We start from the raw sequence: 19,629 nt of genomic DNA, 5'->3' as shown, positions 1-19,629 counted from the left end.
GGTAAACCAACGACACACCATTTCATAATCAAATACCAATATTTCGACTTATTCTAGCAATTACATGAACTTACAATTTCTAAACCAATTTCATCTTGAAAACTCAGAACAAGACAACAAAAATCGAGTAAACCAAAAAAAATCGCAACATGCACTTATACTGCATTCAAAGGAATATGTTGGCAATCGAAACTAAAAGAAATTCTCTCCGTCTCATAGAAATAGGTCATATTTCCTTTTTCGTCCGTCCCATAGAAATAGTCTATATCCATTTATAGAAACATTTTTCTCCTTCTTTTTCCTTTGTCATTTTATGGGCCCTACAATCCACTACACAATTTCAACTATTTTTTCTCATTTTCTCTTACTTTACCAATAACACATTAAAACCCGTGCCAACCCCAAATGGCTTATTTCTATGGGACGGAGGGAGTATAATATAACTATCTCACATCGGTGTATAAAGAGAACTGAAATCACTATATAAGTATGATGGACCTCTCTTTCTATCACCAATTGGTTTTAGAATGGAACCCATGAGTTTCTATCATTGTATTAGAGCGGGTACCCGACTATTGGTCAAATTGAACTGATCCAACAGTATATCTGGGCTAAAACCGAAAAAATGACTACCTAACAGTATATCTGGACTTAAAAATTTGGGCTGCGACCCAACTGATCGGGAAAAAATTAGGCTAGCAGTCCAGTCGATCAGAAAAAAGTCCAACCCCTCCAAGGTTCACCTTGAAGGGTTTGAGGGATGATGTTGGCAATTGAAACTAAAAGAATATAATACAACTATCTCACATCGGTGTACAAAACCTTGAACATAAAGAATAGACGTAATCAACAAATAATTCAATATGACGAGTAGAATTTTGGGCCTCGTTGAACATAAACATCACACTTTCATCAGTATAAATCCCGCATTAACATTATTCATCAGTGTAAATCCCAGTACATATGTAACTCATAATCGAAGCAAATACTTGATGTTGTCTCCATGATATTTCAATGGCGTGTTGATTCATATCTATTCAAATCGTAGCACATATCATTGCAACTATTCAGAATATGAAACGCACGAATTCAATACGATGGAGCCTCTCGCACGAGGTGGATCATAACTAATATCCAATTGAGGAAGTTGAACTATTCTACCATCTCAATACAAAGTCACAAATGCTTGCATGATTTCTGCATAAAAAAATATAGGGACAATTGAGGACAACAATTGTGGACAATTTTTTTCCCTATAAACCCTAATTTAGTAAATTAGGGACAATTATATTATAAACCCTAATTTATGCAGTAAACATGAATAAGAGATAAATGTTGCAAGATTGAAGAAAACTTACCGGAACCGAAATCGCCTGGGAATCATGCTGCTTCCTTTTCTTTTCACGCAAAAGTGAACATTCTGCTTTTGGAATGCGAGTTTTGTTTAAGATAGAGACGTATGGGCTCATGCGTCGTTAGTAAATGCATGAGCCTCATGCATCGTTTAATAAAAATAAATAAAAATGCAGAAATGCATGCCGTCAGCTAAAACGCATGACCCTCATGCATTTCATTAAAAGACGACGCACGAGGGACATGCGTCGCTCACAAACTGGGAATCTAAAAAAATGCAATACACTTATGGAATTCCATTGCCATCATCCTAGAACAAAAATAGAAAAAATCTCATCTCTGCATAACAAGGTAATTGAATTTTTTCACTGAAATTAGATTTCTTTAATATTGTAGATGCATTCAGTTTCAAACTTCTTTTATTTAGTCAATGAACTCAGAAGCGTAGTAGTATCAGTATGTGTACGTGTTTGCTTATAGTTATACAAGCTAGGTTAAAGCAGTTAAAGCAGAAACTGGTGAAAGTTGGAAAAGGAAAAAAGATGCATTGATCCAGAAAGAGGTAATCTTGTACCATTATGCAATCTATGGATTTTGGTAATTTCTTAAAATTTATTGTATTCTCCATCTCTTTCATCATGTGTGATTTTTATAGTTCTATACTTTTTAGTTTTTACAGTACAGTTGTGAACAGAAAATTCAACAATTACAAAGGGAAATGAATTGTCAATTGCTGAAAGATGTAAATGTTGCATTGTCAGATTTTTCTAACAACCTGTTTATACAACCATAGCAGTTTTCTAGGGAGAGCTAGTCATTTATAGAATTTTAAAATGCACTACTAATGCCATCTTCTTTTCTACTTGTAGATTAACAATATAGATTGATATAGAAACCAAAATGTGAAAGGATGGTTGCTGTGTTGTTGCATTAATTGAATGACTACATGAGTGAACAAATAAGCAAGAATGATTACAACAACATGGGACTATTGCTGGACGACGGCTGGTTCCCGGAATCCGATAGCTCCTCGATCATCCTGACTACTTCATGCATCGCAGGTCTCATCTCCGGCACCTTCGCTACACAGGCCATTGCAATCTCAAGCATCTTCATCATTTCCTCTTCAACACTCTGATATCTGACCAGTTCACCATCGAAAACCTCAGCCGTCCATTCCTCTCTCACGACGGATTGGACCCACCGTGGCAGATCCATGACATCCTCTTGCCCTGGTGTCTGAATGGGTGACTTGCCTGTGAGCAATTCAAGAAGCAGGACACCGAAGCTGTAGACATCGCATTTTTGAGTATATCTCGTTGTCTCGATGAGCTCTGGCGCTCGGTAACCAGCACCTCTGGATGGAGTGGTAGGGACTCCCATCAGAGGTGTGAGCCCAAAATCTGCAACACAAGCATTGGTGTCTTGGCTGAGAAGGATGTTTGAGGACTTGATGTTTCCATGAGTGAGTCTGTTTCCACTTGCTGAATGAATGTGTGCTATCCCTTTGGATGCTCCTAAGCAAATCTTGACTCTACTTTCCCAATCAAGAATCCTTCCATTTTCTCTGTTGCCTACAAAGATAACACCACTGTGTCAAATTGAGCTTATATTAAGTGTTTGTTGCAACATTATGCACGTACCATGGAGTCGTGTGTAGAGGCTGCCAGCGGGTACATGGTCATATACTAGAAGCTTCTCGTCTTTGGAATGGTAGTAAGCACGGAGGGGAACAACGTTGGGGTGGGGTTGCAGCTTGCCAATGGCCTTCATCTGCTGCTCGAACTCTCTCTTCCCGGAGATCACTTCTCTGAGGCGCTTGACCACCACCGTCGTTCCTTCTTCCAAGACTGCTGTGTAGGTTGTTCCGTATGTTCCTTTTCCCAGCACCTCGGCTGAGGCTCGCAGCAAGTCCTCGAGATTGAAGCTGTATGAACTGCCTTGGAAGAATATCAGTTGGTTCTTCTCTGCCTCTTGCACTCCACTCCCAAACTCCTCCTTATGCGTCTCGTTTCTCCTCCCTACAGCCGCATTCCCTTTGCCTCCTGCTGCTGCTGCTCGTCTCCGCTTCAAACAGAAAACTAACAATGCCGAGGCTGCAACTGCTGCCACCGCTGCTCCACCTACTCCCAGAGCAACTATACTTGATGTGCCTAAACTTTTGCTCGACTTTTTTGTTTGAGGAAGTGTTGGAGAAAATGGGGACTGTGAAGAAGGAGGCGGCGGGAAGAGATCTCGAGATGGTGGAGAAAAAGGTGGAGACAAAGGTGAAGGCAAAGGCGAAGGCGAAGGAGAAGGAGGTGCCATGCACTTCTGCAGTGGCTTCCCACACAACATAGAGTTGCCAGTGAATGAAGAAGCAGGGAAGCTCTGGAGGTGAGATGGGACAGAGCCATTGAGGTTGTTATTGCTGAAATTCAATTGCACAAGGTCAGGAAGGTTGAGGTCAGGGATGAAGCCAGAGAGAGAGTTGTTTTGGAGGAATAAAGCAGTGAGATGTGTGAGATTTTGGACTGTTTGAGGGATGTTGCCTGTCAATGAGTTGAAGGATAAATCAATGACATTGAGGAGAGGAGACTGAAAGGAAGGGATGGCGCCCGAGAATCTGTTGTGTTGGAGATTGATATAGCGTAGGGAATCGAGAGAGAGGAGGTCGGACGGAAGGGTGCCATTGAGGTAGTTTGATCTGAGGCTGAGAGTGGTGAGGGCGTCCAGCCTTGCCAAGGTGTTGTCCGGGAGAGGGCCGAGGAGGCCGTAGGCGGGTAGGCGGAGGGCCACGACCCGAGCAGGACCACGCGAAGAGCAAGTGACTCCCGCCCAAGAGGTGCAAATCAAGGAATTGTTTATCCAGTTGAATCTCCTGGCATGAGGCATGGCTAACGCGAAATCAAGAAGGGCGTCGCGGTCTGAGTTGAGGTCAGCCGTCATCGTAGTCGCCATGTAGAAGAAGATGAAGAAGAAGAAGAAGCAACATGTTGAGAATGAGGAATGAAGCTTCATCATGGTTGATTGGAAATTAAGTTACATTTGGTTTCAACAAGATATGAATTATAGGAATCAATCAAACTCAACTACATAACCACTTTTTGAAGCTTTAAAGTAGTCATGAAATGGGAAGAGAATTCCTCTCTAACACAACGGCATTATTATTATTATTCTACTTTTGTAGATTCCCTTCCTTTTCTTGTAGGCGTTGATAAAGAAGAAGAAGAAGATAGATGAAAGTTGAGTAGAATTTTTGAATGTTGGTTGTGTTTGTGTAGAGATGTATTGTTGAAGTTTTAATTGGTCAAACCCCCTATTTTGTGTTTATTGCTAGGCATTATTGTGGGATTAACCTAAGAATAAGATGCAACTACTTCTCAACTAATATACTACTGCCCCTCAAAATGGTTGTCAATTTATTTGGTTAAGTTGTTCAACATTATTATACTAATTAAATACTCTTAGTAGATGTAGTATTAGCCACTACCGCAAAATACTACTACTACTTGCAGATGGGGGGTTGGCCCATAAAAGAAGATAATTCAAAGTATGAATGTTGATTAATTAATAAAAACATATATATAGATGCAAAAAGAAAGATGATCAATCATTAAACAACATATAAAGAATGACAATTTGTTAATTAAGATATTTAAAAAAAATATTTTATGGCGTTGACTAAAGTATATGGACAGTTGAGGTTTGGTGTAACTGAGATTGTACGAATAAAAGATTAGATATTAGTGAATACAAAATTAGTGTAGAAAATAGAGGAACTATTTTACTAACTCAAACCCCGCCTGACCAAGAAATATAAATAGGAAATGGGAGTAGGTAATTTTCAGTAATTTTTACTAACATTAATATTTTCTAGATACAAAATAAGTTTTAGGTTTGTGACTCGATTACATTATTGTTGGACATGCTTTCTTATTTTATCAGATGTGCATGGTAGTTAAATTGTGATAAAAAAAAATTACGGTTTGATAATGATAGTAACCAATTTAAACCTTATTTTTATAGTTTGGTTGATAAAACTAAAAATCAACATAAAACTAATGTAGGTGTATGATTGTATTAAATTATTAATCATTTTGTAGATAAGATGCGAATCTAGCATTTATGCTCTTAGTGTTTGACAAAAGTAAAAAAAAGAATTCGTGAGCATTACTCTCGCTGGTCATAAGGTTTAAGTGCTTTCAAAGGTGGAATCTGCTAGTTCTTCTTATCTAACCTGAAACTAGCAGATTGAATAATTGAAGGGTTAATAGAGTAATTGATTCTTTATTAATCAAAATTAAATAGGCTTAATTAGTTTTTACATTAATTGTAGCATTAGGGAAATGATTTACATTTTCCAAGGGATCAAGAATGATGATCGAAATACCACAAGAGAAAGGAAGGGATGGCCGGATACATGATATTCAACACCATAAATTCAACATCCATCTCGGAAATGACCACAAGAGATGAAAGTAGATGACTAGTCAAGCCGAAATCAACACAACATAATGAGAACGAAGATGAACGACCACAAGGAAGAATAGTAGCTAACTTAAGCCGTATGTTCAACACTAAATTTTGAAGCTCAACTCAAAATCGATGGTTAGAAATAACTAGCGAGAGAGACAGCCTAAGAAATCAAGAACTCGGCCATCAATGATGAGAGAAACCTAACAAATAATGGTCTTATAAGATATATATGATGTCTACACTTTGCATTCCATACACAACGATGTCAAAACACAATAAATATGAAAAAATTTGCATCAAAATTTGGCTTCAAAAATTCTTTTAAAAGTTCTGAACTCTACTAGTACTATTTAAAATTTTAAATCATAATCTAATGTAATACACACAATTTTATCACTTCCAATAATTGAAATACACGCCCGATCAGCTGCAAAACTCAGGCTTTCAGGCCTCCTCATTTGAGTCAACATACCATAAACCATCATTGGCTAGATGAAATCTTTTGATGAAATGAAAGAGAATAAACTAAGTATAACATGATATAATTTCAAGTGAGTTGGTGCTTGGCTGGGCCAGGGTTTCGCTTCAAACAGACTTGATCCTACGTTGATTCTAGCATTTAAAACAAGAGAAATTGCAACCCGGTTCAAGTAAGTAGTCCGGCCCAAGTCCGCTCCATGTTCAACCGGGCAGGTCTTTGGCTTGCCCATTTGACACCTTTATCTAAATGACTAAACCCAAAGGCTAAACAATTGTACTCTTAATTAATAATAATAATAATAATAATAATAATAATAATAATAATAATAATAATAATAACAATAACAATTATAATATGCACTCTAATGACTTATTTATTGAGATTTTAATGTCTATCGGTAAGGTTAACATGCAAATAACAAGATTCAACGTACAACATGAATTAAAAAAATCATGAAATTGAAACCCACTCCAGTTTACTTCATACTATTATCCAACCACCACCATTTCCATTTGCATTAAGCCAGCAGCCAAAGGTAGAGAGTATAGAGATAACCAAGAAAATGGATAACCAAAAAAAAAAAAAAAACTTATGAATCCCTTCAAATGGGGAGATGACCACAATATAGCTCGTACAACAATGCCTTAGCAGCTATGCGCCTCATTCACATTCTTTTGTATCCAAACATTCCATGAAAAAAAAGAAGAAAAAAATAACAATAAAATCCACAAAATCACGAGGCTATAAAGGATCAAATGGTTCTGGCAGAAGTTCAAACCCATTATCGAAGATGGATCCTTGGTCAGACTTATCATCAATACTATGTAGCCAATTTGTGTTCTTCAGATCTTCTTTTAGAAGAATCATGTCGTACCGGGAACTTTCGTAAATATCAATATTGCTCAATTTTGCACAAGACTGAGACTTGTCTTCCTCACTGCCACTCTCGGAAAATCGGCTGCTGTTATCTGCCATGGACAGGCTTCCGTTGCTGGATGCTGTACCTGGGTGTACTTTTTGGTTGCTGGATCTAATGCTTTGAGGGAAAAGATTCGATCCTCGAAACCCATTGTTGCCATTCCGTATGTCCTGCCACATATAGAACAGGTGAATTTAATCAACCCTCGGTTTAGACTTTAGAAAATCATATATTGTCAAGGAAGATGCGTACCATATGCCGTATGGCCATGTCAAGAGATTTTTTTGAGATTGTACGGCCAAATCCGGTGCTATCTGTTGATGTCTTTGCAGGTCTCCGAGACGACAACTCTCTCCTTGAGTCAACAACATCATTCAATGGTCCATTGGAAAGTGTTCGGCTTCTTCCAGTGGGTTCTGCAACTCTTCCCCTGCTTACCACTGGAGATGACGGTCGCCTAGTGATGCTAGCATTGTTTGTGATAGGCTCTGCATTCCCTTTTCCAGTGAGAGCGACCCCAGGTCTGGACCTCCCAGCAGATATTGGTCTATCTGGTAAACTAGTTCTAAGGTTAGGTGGTGTATCATGTGGAAAATCATGGAGTACGATTGGTTGTGATGGAGCCCGAACTCGTGGTCCAGGGGAGCTTGGTCGTGAAACTGGAGTTGCAGTTTTCCCATTTGTGAGACTACGCCCCCCAGGGGTTGATGGTCCAGACTGAGAATATGATGGTGCGGAATTTCGACGGGTAGGCGTTGATGGCCTTGATGTAGTTCGAGGAGCGGGAGAATTCAAGTTTGCAGAAATTTGAGGCCTGGAAGTAGGAGTAGATGGTCTTGAATTTTGAGTTGCTCTTGGTTTATCAATCGAAGAGGTACTGTGTGTAGGGCGGGGTTTAGAAGGAGTAGAAGATCTCGACACTGATGGACGCGAAGGAGTAGAAGGCCTTGTAATTGAGGAGGAGCGGTTGGTAGGAGTAGACGGTCTGATATAAGATGAAACGGAAGCAGAACTTGTGTTGAGAATGGATGTTTGTTTATTGGAATAGGTGCTATACTGTGAACTAGAAATAGAAGGTCTGGTCACTGAGCTGCTTCGAGTTGGTTTTGCCACATGATTGCTCTCTGAATGAGACACTGATAACTGGAAACAAAAAAACTTGGTTGTAGTCGCAACAATAAAAAAGGACGTAGATACCCTAACATATAATTAGCTTGGTTCACTCAACAAACCAAAGTAAATGAGACAAAAATAGCAAGTCAAGTTCAGCAAAAACAACAGAGATAGAACTAAAAAGTAATCAATACACAAGCAGCAGAGATATGGAGTACAATATAGCATGTGTGACATAGCAAGGTAAATTGGCATACCCGGGAAGCTTTGGCTGTCGAGACTGACCGAACCAACGGACCACTTCTCGGAGCCATAAGACCGGCCTGTGATTCTTTTCCATCAAAAGCAGGGACCAACGGAGTTCCCGGAGGAGTAAGAAGCCTATTAGATGAGGGAAGTGAGGATTAATAGGTAGTAGTGATTGAACAAGACACAGCCTCCTACATCTAAAATAAATCCTTCAACAAACAAAATTTTAAATCTAACATGAATCGGATTATTTTGAGATTCAGACTTGAATGGCCTTGTATTACCTAATAATGTCTATTATCAAGTTCAGATTCAATTTTCACAAAAAGTAGTAGTAATTCAGCAAAGGACATTTGACTGCCAAATTAGCCTTAAATAAGGTTCGACGGAGTTGTTAGAGTGATTATCAAGTTATGTGATGAGATGTGTTGTGTATCCTAGGGCTTGATCCGTAAAAGAGTGATAGAAATGGAAATTGATTGGGAAATAATAAGGTAGATCTGATTCGGAAAATGAAAGTAATAATTGAAAAGAGAGAGTTACCAATCATAATCGTGCTTGCCTCCATCAGCGGATGACAACAAATCATCCAACCCAGTCCTCCCCGGTTTGGCGGATCCAAGCGAAAGCCTCCCCAGTTTGAGCGAGACTAAACACAAAACACAAAAATGAGCGCGAGATCAAAGCAGGAGGCGGTGTCTACTGAAGTTAAGCTAGTAGATATGGAGAAATAGCATACCGTGAGGGTCGTCGGAGGGGGCAAGGGAGAGGCTGCGGCGGCTTTTGGAGAAGAGATCTAGATTGTCGTCGGTGGAATTGGGGAGTCCATTGATGCTGTGGCCGCGGCGGTGGTTGCGGGTGGATTCTCTCAAAGTCCGATTCATGGAGTGGACTAAGAGAGAGAGAGAAGGAGTCACGGAAGTGAAGACTTGATTTGAGAGCAGTAGTTATGGGGAAACGACGTCGTAGAATGATTGATGAGCAGAGGAATGGAAGAGGAAGGTGGTAGTGGTGAGTCAGAATTGAAGAGGAGGCAACCGCATGTTCGCTTTTCTTTCTCTCTCTTATTTTTATTTATAATAACTGGATTCATTCATTCATTCGTATAAATACATTTTTTAAGATGGGCAGCTACTATGAGATGTTGCACTCTCATTATTTATACCTGCAATTGACTATCATTATCAAATGCTAAATTCTGGAGTAGGGTTAAATCCATCAATGAGGTGTTAATTTATTGATGGGGAAACTCTGCGCCCATTTATTTCACTGCCTTGGATCTCACAATTTCAACTTGCTTAATCATTATCGGCCATTAAACACCACCATAATTGGACATACTTATTTAAATCTATAATAATCATGATTTTTTTTATATGTAGATATTAAATTTGTTATCTTTCTTCTTTTGTGGAAAAAGAAAAAGAAATTAAACTTTTCCCACGAGATGCAGCGGAGTAGCTATTGGCGACTCGTAAATGCGGGTGGGTTTTGGCGGTAAATGAAGATTATGGTTTGTTTAGGTAGAGGATAGTTGAATCCATCATCTATTTAATATTATTACCTCCGTTCACCATTTACATTTTTACTGGGAATGAGTTTTAAGAAAAAATTTAACTCTGAAGAATGTGAAAGAAAAGAAATAGTAGAATATAAATCCCATTTTTTATATTAGTTTGTTTTATGGAGTAATAAATTTTGAGTAAAAAAGAGTTCGGGGAATGAAATCACCTACCAAAAGTGAAATAAAATTAATGATTCCTTAAATCATGGACATCTCAAAATGACAAAATAGTTTTTCAAATTATGGATAGAGGTACTGAGTACTCCATCCGTCAATGAAATATTGTCCAATTTTAACATTTCAGTCCGCCCACAAAATAATATCAACTGTTTTTTTCCCCATATTTTTGATAAATAAAGTCCTCTTTCCACTTGCACTCACGATCTATTACAAAACTAATCTATAAATGTGGAACTCACATTCCACTAGCTTTTTTCACTAACTTTTCTTTACAATTTCTTAAAACTCGCACTGAGTCAAATGTTGACAACATTTCACGAGGAGGACGAAGGAAGTGTCAAAATAAAAGAAAAGAAAAATGGGCCTCACACACCCCCTTCCCTGCATCGCTATTCGCTCATATACCCGTACCCATATCTATGTAATTATCTTGGAAACAATATAACATCACATTCAACCACTCTCTCTCTCTCTTTAAACCACGCCCCCACATTATATGCACGTGAGTGTGAGCTGCAATAACCATTTGTACGCATCCAATACAAAATGTACAAATACAACGACTTGGACTTGTCACATAATCATAATCAAACACACAACACTTTCTTTCACATGGGAAGGGAGCCCACACACAGAATCTGCAAACCAATTGCATTTTCCCCTCCAATCCAATTCTTCCTTTCAACTAAAGATAACTTCTCTTCATTAGCTGCATTGCAAAATTCCCACACAAAACCCAACCATTTCATCTACCAACCATTAATATCTATTCAATTAAATTAACACAACCAAGTGTTCCATCTCATAAATTTAACACCCCAAGTATTTCTCCATACATAGATGATCTCACTGTTATACAATAACTACTAACAACATGAAAATCAACTGCAATTACTTGTAAAACTCAAAATCAGTGTCTGGCTTCTTCACATTGCTTCTGTATCCTTTCTCAAAATCCTTGGGAAGTATCACGTACCGGTTTTTCCTCACAGCATGCAGACCCGCCTCCTGGCATATAGCCGCAATCTGCATGCAACACCACCAAATTCCAATTTCTCTAAGACATTAATCATTTTCAACCACCAACATCAGCATGCTCTCTCTCACTATATATACCACATAACTATTTCACCATCTACTCATCAGCAATTGAAAGCGTTTTCTGTAGATATTTTGCTCAACACAGCAAAGGGTTAAACGCTCATGCAAGTGGACTTTCATAAAACTCAAATTAAAGCAAGGGGTTAAGACAATAAGTTGTAAAACTACAGGAGGATATTACTTATGTATGGAACAGAAATTTATGGAATCGACAAGACAAACCTCAGCAGCACTTATTTTATCAGGTCGAGAGACATAGTCTTCCAAGTCAACTTCATCACTTAAGTTCATCTTGGCAGTACAAACCTGCTCGGATACAACCCAAAATAAATGGAACAAACCAAGTAAAATCATTATGAAACATTCAGGAAGAGAAGATGTTCTTTCCATATAAAAACATAATAACTCAGGTGAGAAATGAAGTACTGCTGATATAATATTTCAAATTCTAACCTGGAAAACAAGTCTCTTCTGACGCCTATCAGGCAAAGGAAATTCAATTTTACGATCAAGTCTACCAGGACGGAGAAGTGCGGGGTCCAAAGTGTCTGCACGATTAGTAGCCATGATGACCTTTACATTCACAGTTTGATCGAATCCATCCATCTACCAGAGCAAACACCAATGCACATAGATTAAGAAAATTGAGGAATCAAAATACTACCACCACTATTACAACCAATAATGATAACAATAGTTAGAAGTGCAACACCCCCTTAAGCCATAGGCACAAAGCAAAAGGCACAGGACGTGCATATAAATATAATAGTAATGTAAGTATAATATCCGAAGTTGACATTACAAGACATCATTAACATATTATGTTCGTACATAGGGAACTTTGTACTTTGTTGACACCTAAACTTCAAAATATTTTTAGTCAAAATCTTAAATGCATCCGGAGTCAAAATGCGGAACACAAAGTTCTAAGACTAACTAACTTCACGACTCCTATCTAACTTTGAATTTAAAGTGCTATAGTTTCTTCACCCACCATGATTCATCAAAAAAGACTAGCTCAAATTTAGATACCTGATTTAGAAGCTCCATCAGAATCCTCTGAACCTCTCTATCAGCTCCAGTTTGAGCATCAAAACGTGCTGTTGCAATGGCATCTACCTCATCTATAAAGATAATTGCAGGTGCATTCTCCTTGGCAAGACGAAATACATCGCGGACCATTCTAGGACCCTAAATTTTCAGACATGAACATTATCAAAGTTAATAGTTAAATACATGTATCAATTGTCAAGATCACACTGAACCCAAGCTGTAAGCAAGTGCCAAGAATTCTTCAATGTACCTCTCCAAGATATTTTTGAACAAACTCTGAACCCACCACTCTAATGAAAGCTGCAGTTGTGTGGTTGGCTACAGCTTTTGCAAGCATGGTCTTTCCTGTTCCAGGTGGACCATAAAGTAACACACCGCGAGGAGGATCAATACCAATCTGCTTGTACAGTTCATGGTGCGTGAGAGGTAACTCAACAGCTTCACGAATCTCTTGCTTTTGAATATCACATCCACCAATATCCTGATTATGTAATGAACAGAAAAAAGTCAATTGAGAACATTGTTAAAACTTCAAAGCTAGCATAGAAAAGGCAAACAATAATTATAAATAGTGTCAAGTATCTTACAACTATCAAACATTAATATAAGACTTCTAGCACTCATTACACTCATCAATTTCATTGAGCGAAATAGGATCAATTGAATCTCTAAGGTTGTACCACTCATGCAATTTTTGGTCATATTCCGATCTACTTGGACCCACTCTGATACCATAATAGAAATGAGCTACTCAACCCCTTAAAAACCTCTAAGAGGGAGGGTTATCCACACTTATATAGATGAGATAGGATCATCATCACCAATTCGATGTGGTCAGACTTAGAGACTTAACATTGCACATTAACTAATCATGCATCTTCTGCTCGACTGCTCGAGCCTAATCTACTTCTCTTTTTTGAATGAAGCTTCAGCATAATGAGGAAATTTAACTTAGGTCAACGCGGTGCAGACAGCGGCACGAGGATAGTGGAGATAGGGTTGAGAGAGAGAGACAATAAGGGTTTTATTATCAATAGATTTGAGATTTAACAACATTGTTCTATAAACTGTTCAAACTAGAGGGACCCCCCCATCCCCACCCAAGAGAGGCCTAGGATTAACATGGGACAAGATATGCAGGGAAAAATGATAAGGGATAATGCACACAAGATATTCAAACAATTGCCAGAAACAGCAATCAAGAGCGCAAACTAAGTGATGAATTAACTCAAAGAACTTGACTATATAAAATAACCAGATAATGATCTCCTCTTACTAGGTCCAGAAAACACTTCCTTCCAGGTTAAAATCTTCAAAAGATACCTCTCTTCTATCCACAAGATGGTATTAATTGAGTTACACTAGACTCCTATCTAAAAAAGACTCTGAAAACAAATCAATCCTAAATATTTGGCAAAAGATGATAACAAATAAATACTCCCTCCGTCCACAAAAAATAGTCCCATTTCTTTAAATGGAAAGTTTCTCTCTCATATTTTTCTCAGTTTTTCTCCTATATCATACTTTAACTACTTTTTCTCTCTATACCTCTTGCTTTACCTAATTTCTCATTATAACCCGTGCCGTCCACAAAAAATATTTTTTGTGGACGGAGGGAGTATGAAATAATGAAAGACTCCTATCTCCTCATGCATCTTCGATGGATTTCTCCTTGTGATAAACTTGATCAGCATGCTGACCCCTCATCCCCCCCCCCCTCACCCACCCACCCGAGAGAGGTTTAGAATTAACATAGGACACCATATATCTTCTCGAGAGATGCATCATCCCAGAATTATTAGAAGCCAGACTGCCAGAGTCCAACCCTTTTGTGATAAGTAATAAGAGTACGATGTCATTTCTTGCTCAGTCCGAGAATCTTATAAGGTTAGATGGGAAGTAAGTTCTGTTATTGCTCATTTAATATTATAATCAATATGGACAAATAGTTTGGTGAAAATAATGTCAATCTTCTAGCAACATATTCAAACGCAAGTATTTAAGAGTTGTTGGGAATCTGACTAATCCGATTAATGAATAATAGAGGAGGCTTACAAAATGTAGATATTAGCTCTACTGATGATGCCAGTAGTTATCTTGTGAAATCCTAAAGTATCCAGTTAAAAGTAAATAGACACTAATGATCTGATTAGGCCTAGACTGCAGCTGAAAGGCTCAATCGGAGACCTTGAAATATAGAATCCTGAACCAAAGGGTAAATACTCCGATGTCTGCAAAACAGTGTATATGAAATCGGGACTGATCTTTTTCAAGTCTGAGAAACCATTTATCTACTGTGCCAAAGGCGACCACATCTATGAATTTGAAGGGTAGAGAGCTTTCCCGTTTTCCCACGTTGTGAAAGGGTTTCCCTGCCCTAATTGTAAAATGCTCAAAACTATACCAATTCTACCAATTCAGAAAATTAATCAAACAGAACAGATTCATCACGTAGAACGAGAAATCTCAGAATTAATCATCTCAATTTGCATATCAAACTCAACACGAAAACCAACATAATAAGAAGAGACTGACAGTATAGGTGACATCGGGCTTCTCGGATTGGCTGAGCAGGGAGATGCTGGAGTCAGCTTCCGGGGGCAGCACATCGACCAAGGCGTTGGAATGGCGGTGCAGCGCCACCGAGGCGGAGGGTTTGAGTAGCTCTCGGTTAATAGTGCTCAGGATCCTGACGTAGTAATTCGAGCCAGTGGTAGAGCCGACGATTCCGTTGTTCTGGTCAACCATTTCCATGAATTGGCCAATTACCAACGGCACAGACTGAATCCGCTTCACCTCCTCCTGCGCCCTCAGAAGCTCCCGCTTTAGGTTCTTCAATTCATCCTTGACGTACTCCTCCTGAATATCGATGAATTCGATCTGGCGCTGCAAGGATTTAAGCCGTCCGTACAAATCCTCCTCGTCGACGGTGGGAATATCAGATTTGACGGCAGGATGAGACGGCGGCGGTTCGGAGATGGCCGCAGGCTTAGGATCGAGCACCATTGCGGACGCTGCCATTGTTGTTTTAGATCTGGGTTTCCGATTAGGGTTATGTTTTTTCTCTGATCAAATTCCTTTTGGTACTTTTTCTACCGTTGCTGACTTGCTGCGGAGGAAATCAATCGGTGAAGGACTTTTCCTGATTTGGGCTTTATTTTTGGGCCTCCGTCTTTTGTAAATATCAAATTATGGGCTTTGGTTAAAGTTTTCACTCAATAGTTATGAAATCAACAATGGAGGCCCTAACAAAAATTATTTTAGTTGTTTGAGCCTTGATGTTCTTAATAGACATTTTTGTTTATCAGAAAAGTTATATTGTTGGTAATTATGATTTTTCAGATTATGAGAAATATGATTCCTTACATATTACTTACACCTATTTAGAAATATGAAGGAAATTGTTTAATTAACTACTTGTCATTAAAAATAAATGAATTAATTATTCGTTATATAGCAATAGTTGAAGTAAGACTTTTTTATTAATAAATACTTAATACTCTATTCGTCCCACTCAAGATGGTCATATTCTTGAGTGTCACAAGATTTTTGGAAGAGTTGTTAGGTGGAACAAAGTAGAGAGAGAAAAAGTAGTTGAATATTTTAATAAGGAGAGAGGAAAGAGGATGTTATTTTCAAAATTGAAAAGTGGTCATCTTGATTGGTAAAAAAAAAGGAAATGTGTCTATTTTTTAATAAGAATATAATTATAATTACTACTATATTTATTACTTTATCAATTTTTTTATAATTCATAACTTTGATAATTATATTAATATTTTCTAAAGAAGGTTTTTTTAAAATAAATTTCTATAAAGGAGGAAATCATAAATGATGTCAAGAGAACTCGAACTCAGCACCTCATACAATAATGTCTAAGCTCCTTGCCGCTAGGACAAAGGCTCTGGACTAATATTTTTAAAGAAGTTATTGAAATAACATCATAATAACAATAACTATGATTCATAATTTTAAAGTTACTTATGCCAAAATAATGTAATAAAGATAATATTAATATATTTTTCTTTTATATTATCATTTGTAATAAAAAAAATAAAAACATCAAACTTATCTTAATAAGTTATTATTAATAATATAATAATAAATTATGTAATGACAAAGTGTATTACTCATACTATTACAGTTATACTTATTTTATTATTTGAGTGTAATTCATAATATGAAAAATAACATTTAATGTTTCTTAATTCATTATTAATTTATAACATTGTAAAAAAATATTATTAAAATGCACTCCCTCCGTCATATGTTAATTGAGTCACTTCTTTTTCATACTCGTTTTGAAAAAATAATAATAAATAGTTAGAGTGGAGAAAAAATAAAGTAAAATATAGACTACTATAGTTAAGACTCTTCTCTACATTATTCTCTCTCTTACTTTTCTTTCTCTCCACTTTAACTATTTATTATTATTTTTTTAAAACGAGTGCAAAAAAGAAATGACTCAAGTAACGTGGGACAGAGAGAGTATATATGTATATATTTTCAATTAGTAATATTAATATAAGTTAATATAATTATACAGAACAATTTTATTGATATTAATGTAAACTATGAGTTGTGATCAATGTCGAACCCTTTTTAAAGACCGAACTAGAGACCAAATTAGAGCCCTCCATTTTCTTACCCTTGTGGCTAGGATTAATTTACAATTTATTTTAAATTTTATTCAATTAAAACTTGCTGAGGATTATTTTAGGAAATTAATTATTAACATGGAAAACGTTATTCTCTGTCTCAATTCTCACACAATCTTCACACAATTCTCACAATTCACGATCTGCCGTCCACGATCTTCAATTCGCCGATCGTGTTCAATTCTTCAATCAAGTTCTTCAATCTTCTTCAATCTGCCGTCCACGATCTTCTTCAATTCACCATCTGCCTTCAATTCACGATCGCGTTCTACTTCAATTCACGATCGCGTCATGCCTTAATTCACGATCTGCCTTCAATTCACCATCGCGTTTTGCTTCAATTTGGAAATATTCTGACTCTCATGGATAATATCGACGGATTAGGATCTACATCAACAAATTCCTCGGTTGAAGATGGATTATGATCTACTTCAACTAGATCTATATCTATCAATGATGGATCGATTATGAATGATCTTACTAATCCAGGAGGATCTCTTTTTGATACGGATTCAGATTCAGATTCAGAGCCAGAATCAGTTAATACCGCAGTTGAAGGTTCATGACTTTTTTCAATTGGGCAATGTGTTTTTTTTCGATTTTTTTCATGTTTGTAGTTTAAACGGAATAATAATGAAGTAGAAGGTTGAATTAATGCGGTAAAAATGAGGTAATATGCTATGCTGACATGCTATGCATTTGTATGCGATCGACTCTTATTGCACTAAATTGTTGTTATAATGAAGTAATAACACAGCTGAATGAACTTGTATGATTTGTTGAATGAATATGTTTTGTTTGTTTTGATTTTCCACTAACAGTAGTTTTATATTTTATATCAGTGTCATACTTACCTGATTGTCCATCCCAGCTGAAGCCCTATATTGGTCAGATTTTTCTTGAACTTGATGATGCTACTGAGTTCTATAATAAGTATGCACGACATGTTGGGTTTGACACTCAGAAACATGGATCAAAAAATACAGGGATATGCATGTAGATTATTATGATATTGCAAGGCTTCTTGAGGGAGATGGTGATAAAATTCGTGCATTTAGACATATTATGGCTGAAGGGAGAAAAGAAGTACTTGGTGAGGGAAATGTATTGTCCATAAGTGAAAAGAGAAAGATGATTGAGAATTTTTATGGCTCAGAAGTTCCTAGTGAAATAGAAGTTCATCCACCTGATGTTGTCAACGCCAAGGGTTCCGGTCGACGTCTTACACGCCTTGAGAAAGAAATAAGAGAGATGTACAAGCCTGGTCGGAAATGTGGCAAATGTGGCGAGGTTGGTCGGCATGATTCAAGGAGTTGTGACATGATACAAGAGGAGAAGGAGAAGAAGAAGAAAAAGAGGAAAAACCAATGTTGAGGCTGGTTGTTCTGTTCTGTTTTAACATTTCTTACTTCATTCGGATATTTCTGTACTTTATTACGTTGGTTCTGCACTTCAGTCCTGTATTTTCTTACTTCATTCCTTTGGTTCTGTTCCAGAGTTCATTCGAATATTTCTGTTCTTCATTCTGTTGGTTCTGTACTTCAGTTATGTAGTTTTTTTACTTCATTCCCTTGGTTCTGTTCCAACATTTATTACTTCATTCGGATATTTCTGTTCTTCATTCCTTAGGTTCTGTACTTCAGTCTTGTAGTTTCTTACTTCATTTACATTTTGAATTTGAATTTGTTTAAACTTTATGCAAGCTTAAAGAGAATAGATTAAAGTAATAGTCAATAGAAAAAATATATAGTAGGAGTATATTATTTATCTTACTTTGATATATTTTTCATTTGTCAATCATCTATCAATAGTCAATAGATCTCTGAAATGAACTAAGGTCTCTAAAATTATAAAGTGTATAAATGAAGTAACACGAAACATGAACGAAGTAATAAGGTATATATGTGAAGTAACATGAAACATGAATGAAGTAATACAATGTAAGAATGAAGTACAAATTACAAACTCAAAAATGAAGCAAAGGGCAACATGAATGAAGTAATGAATTGTTCGAATGAAGAAAAAGGCAACATGAATGAAGTACTTAATAAAGTGTATGAATGAAGTACCATGAACAATCTGAAAAATGAAGTAACATGCAACATCAATGAACTAAGATTTTATTAGTTTCTCTGAAATGAACTAAATCTGTTACGCAATGCAGTATTTCAGGCTAATAATAAATAAAATTAAAAAACATGGTACTTTATTCTCAATTGCTCAAAACAAATGTATGTTTATTCCGAAACTTTCCTAAAATCATCATTTCTTCTTTAAATATGCTGCAATCATTTTCTCAACATCTATTACAGTGTGTTTGCTTTCGTCCTTATAATATGCTGTTGTAACGTTTTCTGCTAACATCAGCTTCGAACAATATTTTGCCCTCAAGCTTTGAAGCACACCCGAACTTGATTTTTTCAAGCCACAATTCCAGCCACCTTCGCGCTCACCCTTATATGTTTCCATGTGGCGCATTAGAAATACTCCACAATCTTCA

At 37.1% G+C, this 19,629-nt stretch overlaps 3 protein-coding genes across 3 annotated transcripts; all 3 read right to left on the bottom strand.

The window, feature by feature from the left end:
* Nucleotides 1-2,254: 2,254 nt before the first annotated feature.
* On the bottom strand, nt 2,255-4,599 carry LOC125194147 (putative inactive receptor kinase At5g58300). The gene is made up of 2 exons (XM_048092201.2): nt 2,997-4,599; nt 2,255-2,927 (listed from the first exon to the last, which is right to left on the bottom strand). The coding sequence occupies exons 1-2, from the start codon at nt 4,354-4,356 to the stop codon at nt 2,326-2,328; spliced, it is 1,962 nt and encodes a 653-aa protein (XP_047948158.2). The 5' UTR covers nt 4,357-4,599; the 3' UTR covers nt 2,255-2,325.
* A 2,260-nt stretch (nt 4,600-6,859) lies between these two features.
* Nucleotides 6,860-9,665, bottom strand: LOC125194148 (serine/arginine repetitive matrix-like protein). The gene is made up of 5 exons (XM_048092203.2): nt 9,313-9,665; nt 9,117-9,222; nt 8,582-8,705; nt 7,464-8,354; nt 6,860-7,381 (listed from the first exon to the last, which is right to left on the bottom strand). Exons 1-5 carry the CDS (start codon nt 9,455-9,457, stop codon nt 7,034-7,036), a joined length of 1,614 nt encoding a protein of 537 aa, XP_047948160.1. The 5' UTR covers nt 9,458-9,665; the 3' UTR covers nt 6,860-7,033.
* A 1,431-nt stretch (nt 9,666-11,096) lies between these two features.
* On the bottom strand, nt 11,097-15,562 carry LOC125196065 (26S proteasome regulatory subunit 6B homolog). The gene is made up of 6 exons (XM_048094427.2): nt 15,007-15,562; nt 12,722-12,952; nt 12,451-12,609; nt 11,872-12,024; nt 11,641-11,724; nt 11,097-11,343 (listed from the first exon to the last, which is right to left on the bottom strand). Exons 1-6 carry the CDS (start codon nt 15,490-15,492, stop codon nt 11,209-11,211), a joined length of 1,248 nt encoding a protein of 415 aa, XP_047950384.2. The 5' UTR covers nt 15,493-15,562; the 3' UTR covers nt 11,097-11,208.
* Nucleotides 15,563-19,629: the final 4,067 nt, after the last annotated feature.

This window comes from Salvia hispanica, chromosome 4, assembly GCF_029641045.1.
Source record: "Salvia hispanica isolate PSC_SH4W2 chromosome 4, Shi_PSC_v1, whole genome shotgun sequence".
In the NCBI taxonomy this organism is placed as follows: Eukaryota; Viridiplantae; Streptophyta; class Magnoliopsida; order Lamiales; family Lamiaceae; genus Salvia; species Salvia hispanica.
This window is presented reverse-complemented; position numbering and strand designations above follow the sequence as displayed.

What these genes read in the sequence shown, in the direction of transcription:
- LOC125194147 (XM_048092201.2), bottom strand. Translation starts at nt 4,356, where the DNA reads ATGATGAAGCTTCATTCCTCATTCTCAACATGTTGCTTCTTCTTCTTC. An exon ending in CCTCTACACACGACTCCATG is followed by an intron (nt 2,928 to 2,996) that starts GTACGTGCATAA and finishes TTATCTTTGTAG; the next exon opens with GCAACAGAGAAAATGGAAGG.
- LOC125194148 (XM_048092203.2), bottom strand. Translation starts at nt 9,457, where the DNA reads ATGAATCGGACTTTGAGAGAATCCACCCGCAACCACCGCCGCGGCCAC. An exon ending in CCCCTCCGACGACCCTCACG is followed by an intron (nt 9,223 to 9,312) that starts GTATGCTATTTC and finishes TTTTGTGTTTAG; the next exon opens with TCTCGCTCAAACTGGGGAGG. An exon ending in ACATGGCCATACGGCATATG is followed by an intron (nt 7,382 to 7,463) that starts GTACGCATCTTC and finishes TATATGTGGCAG; the next exon opens with GACATACGGAATGGCAACAA.
- LOC125196065 (XM_048094427.2), bottom strand. Translation starts at nt 15,492, where the DNA reads ATGGCAGCGTCCGCAATGGTGCTCGATCCTAAGCCTGCGGCCATCTCC. An exon ending in AGCCCGATGTCACCTATACT is followed by an intron (nt 12,953 to 15,006) that starts GTCAGTCTCTTC and finishes TTACATAATCAG; the next exon opens with GATATTGGTGGATGTGATAT. An exon ending in TGATGGAGCTTCTAAATCAG is followed by an intron (nt 12,025 to 12,450) that starts GTATCTAAATTT and finishes TTGCTCTGGTAG; the next exon opens with ATGGATGGATTCGATCAAAC.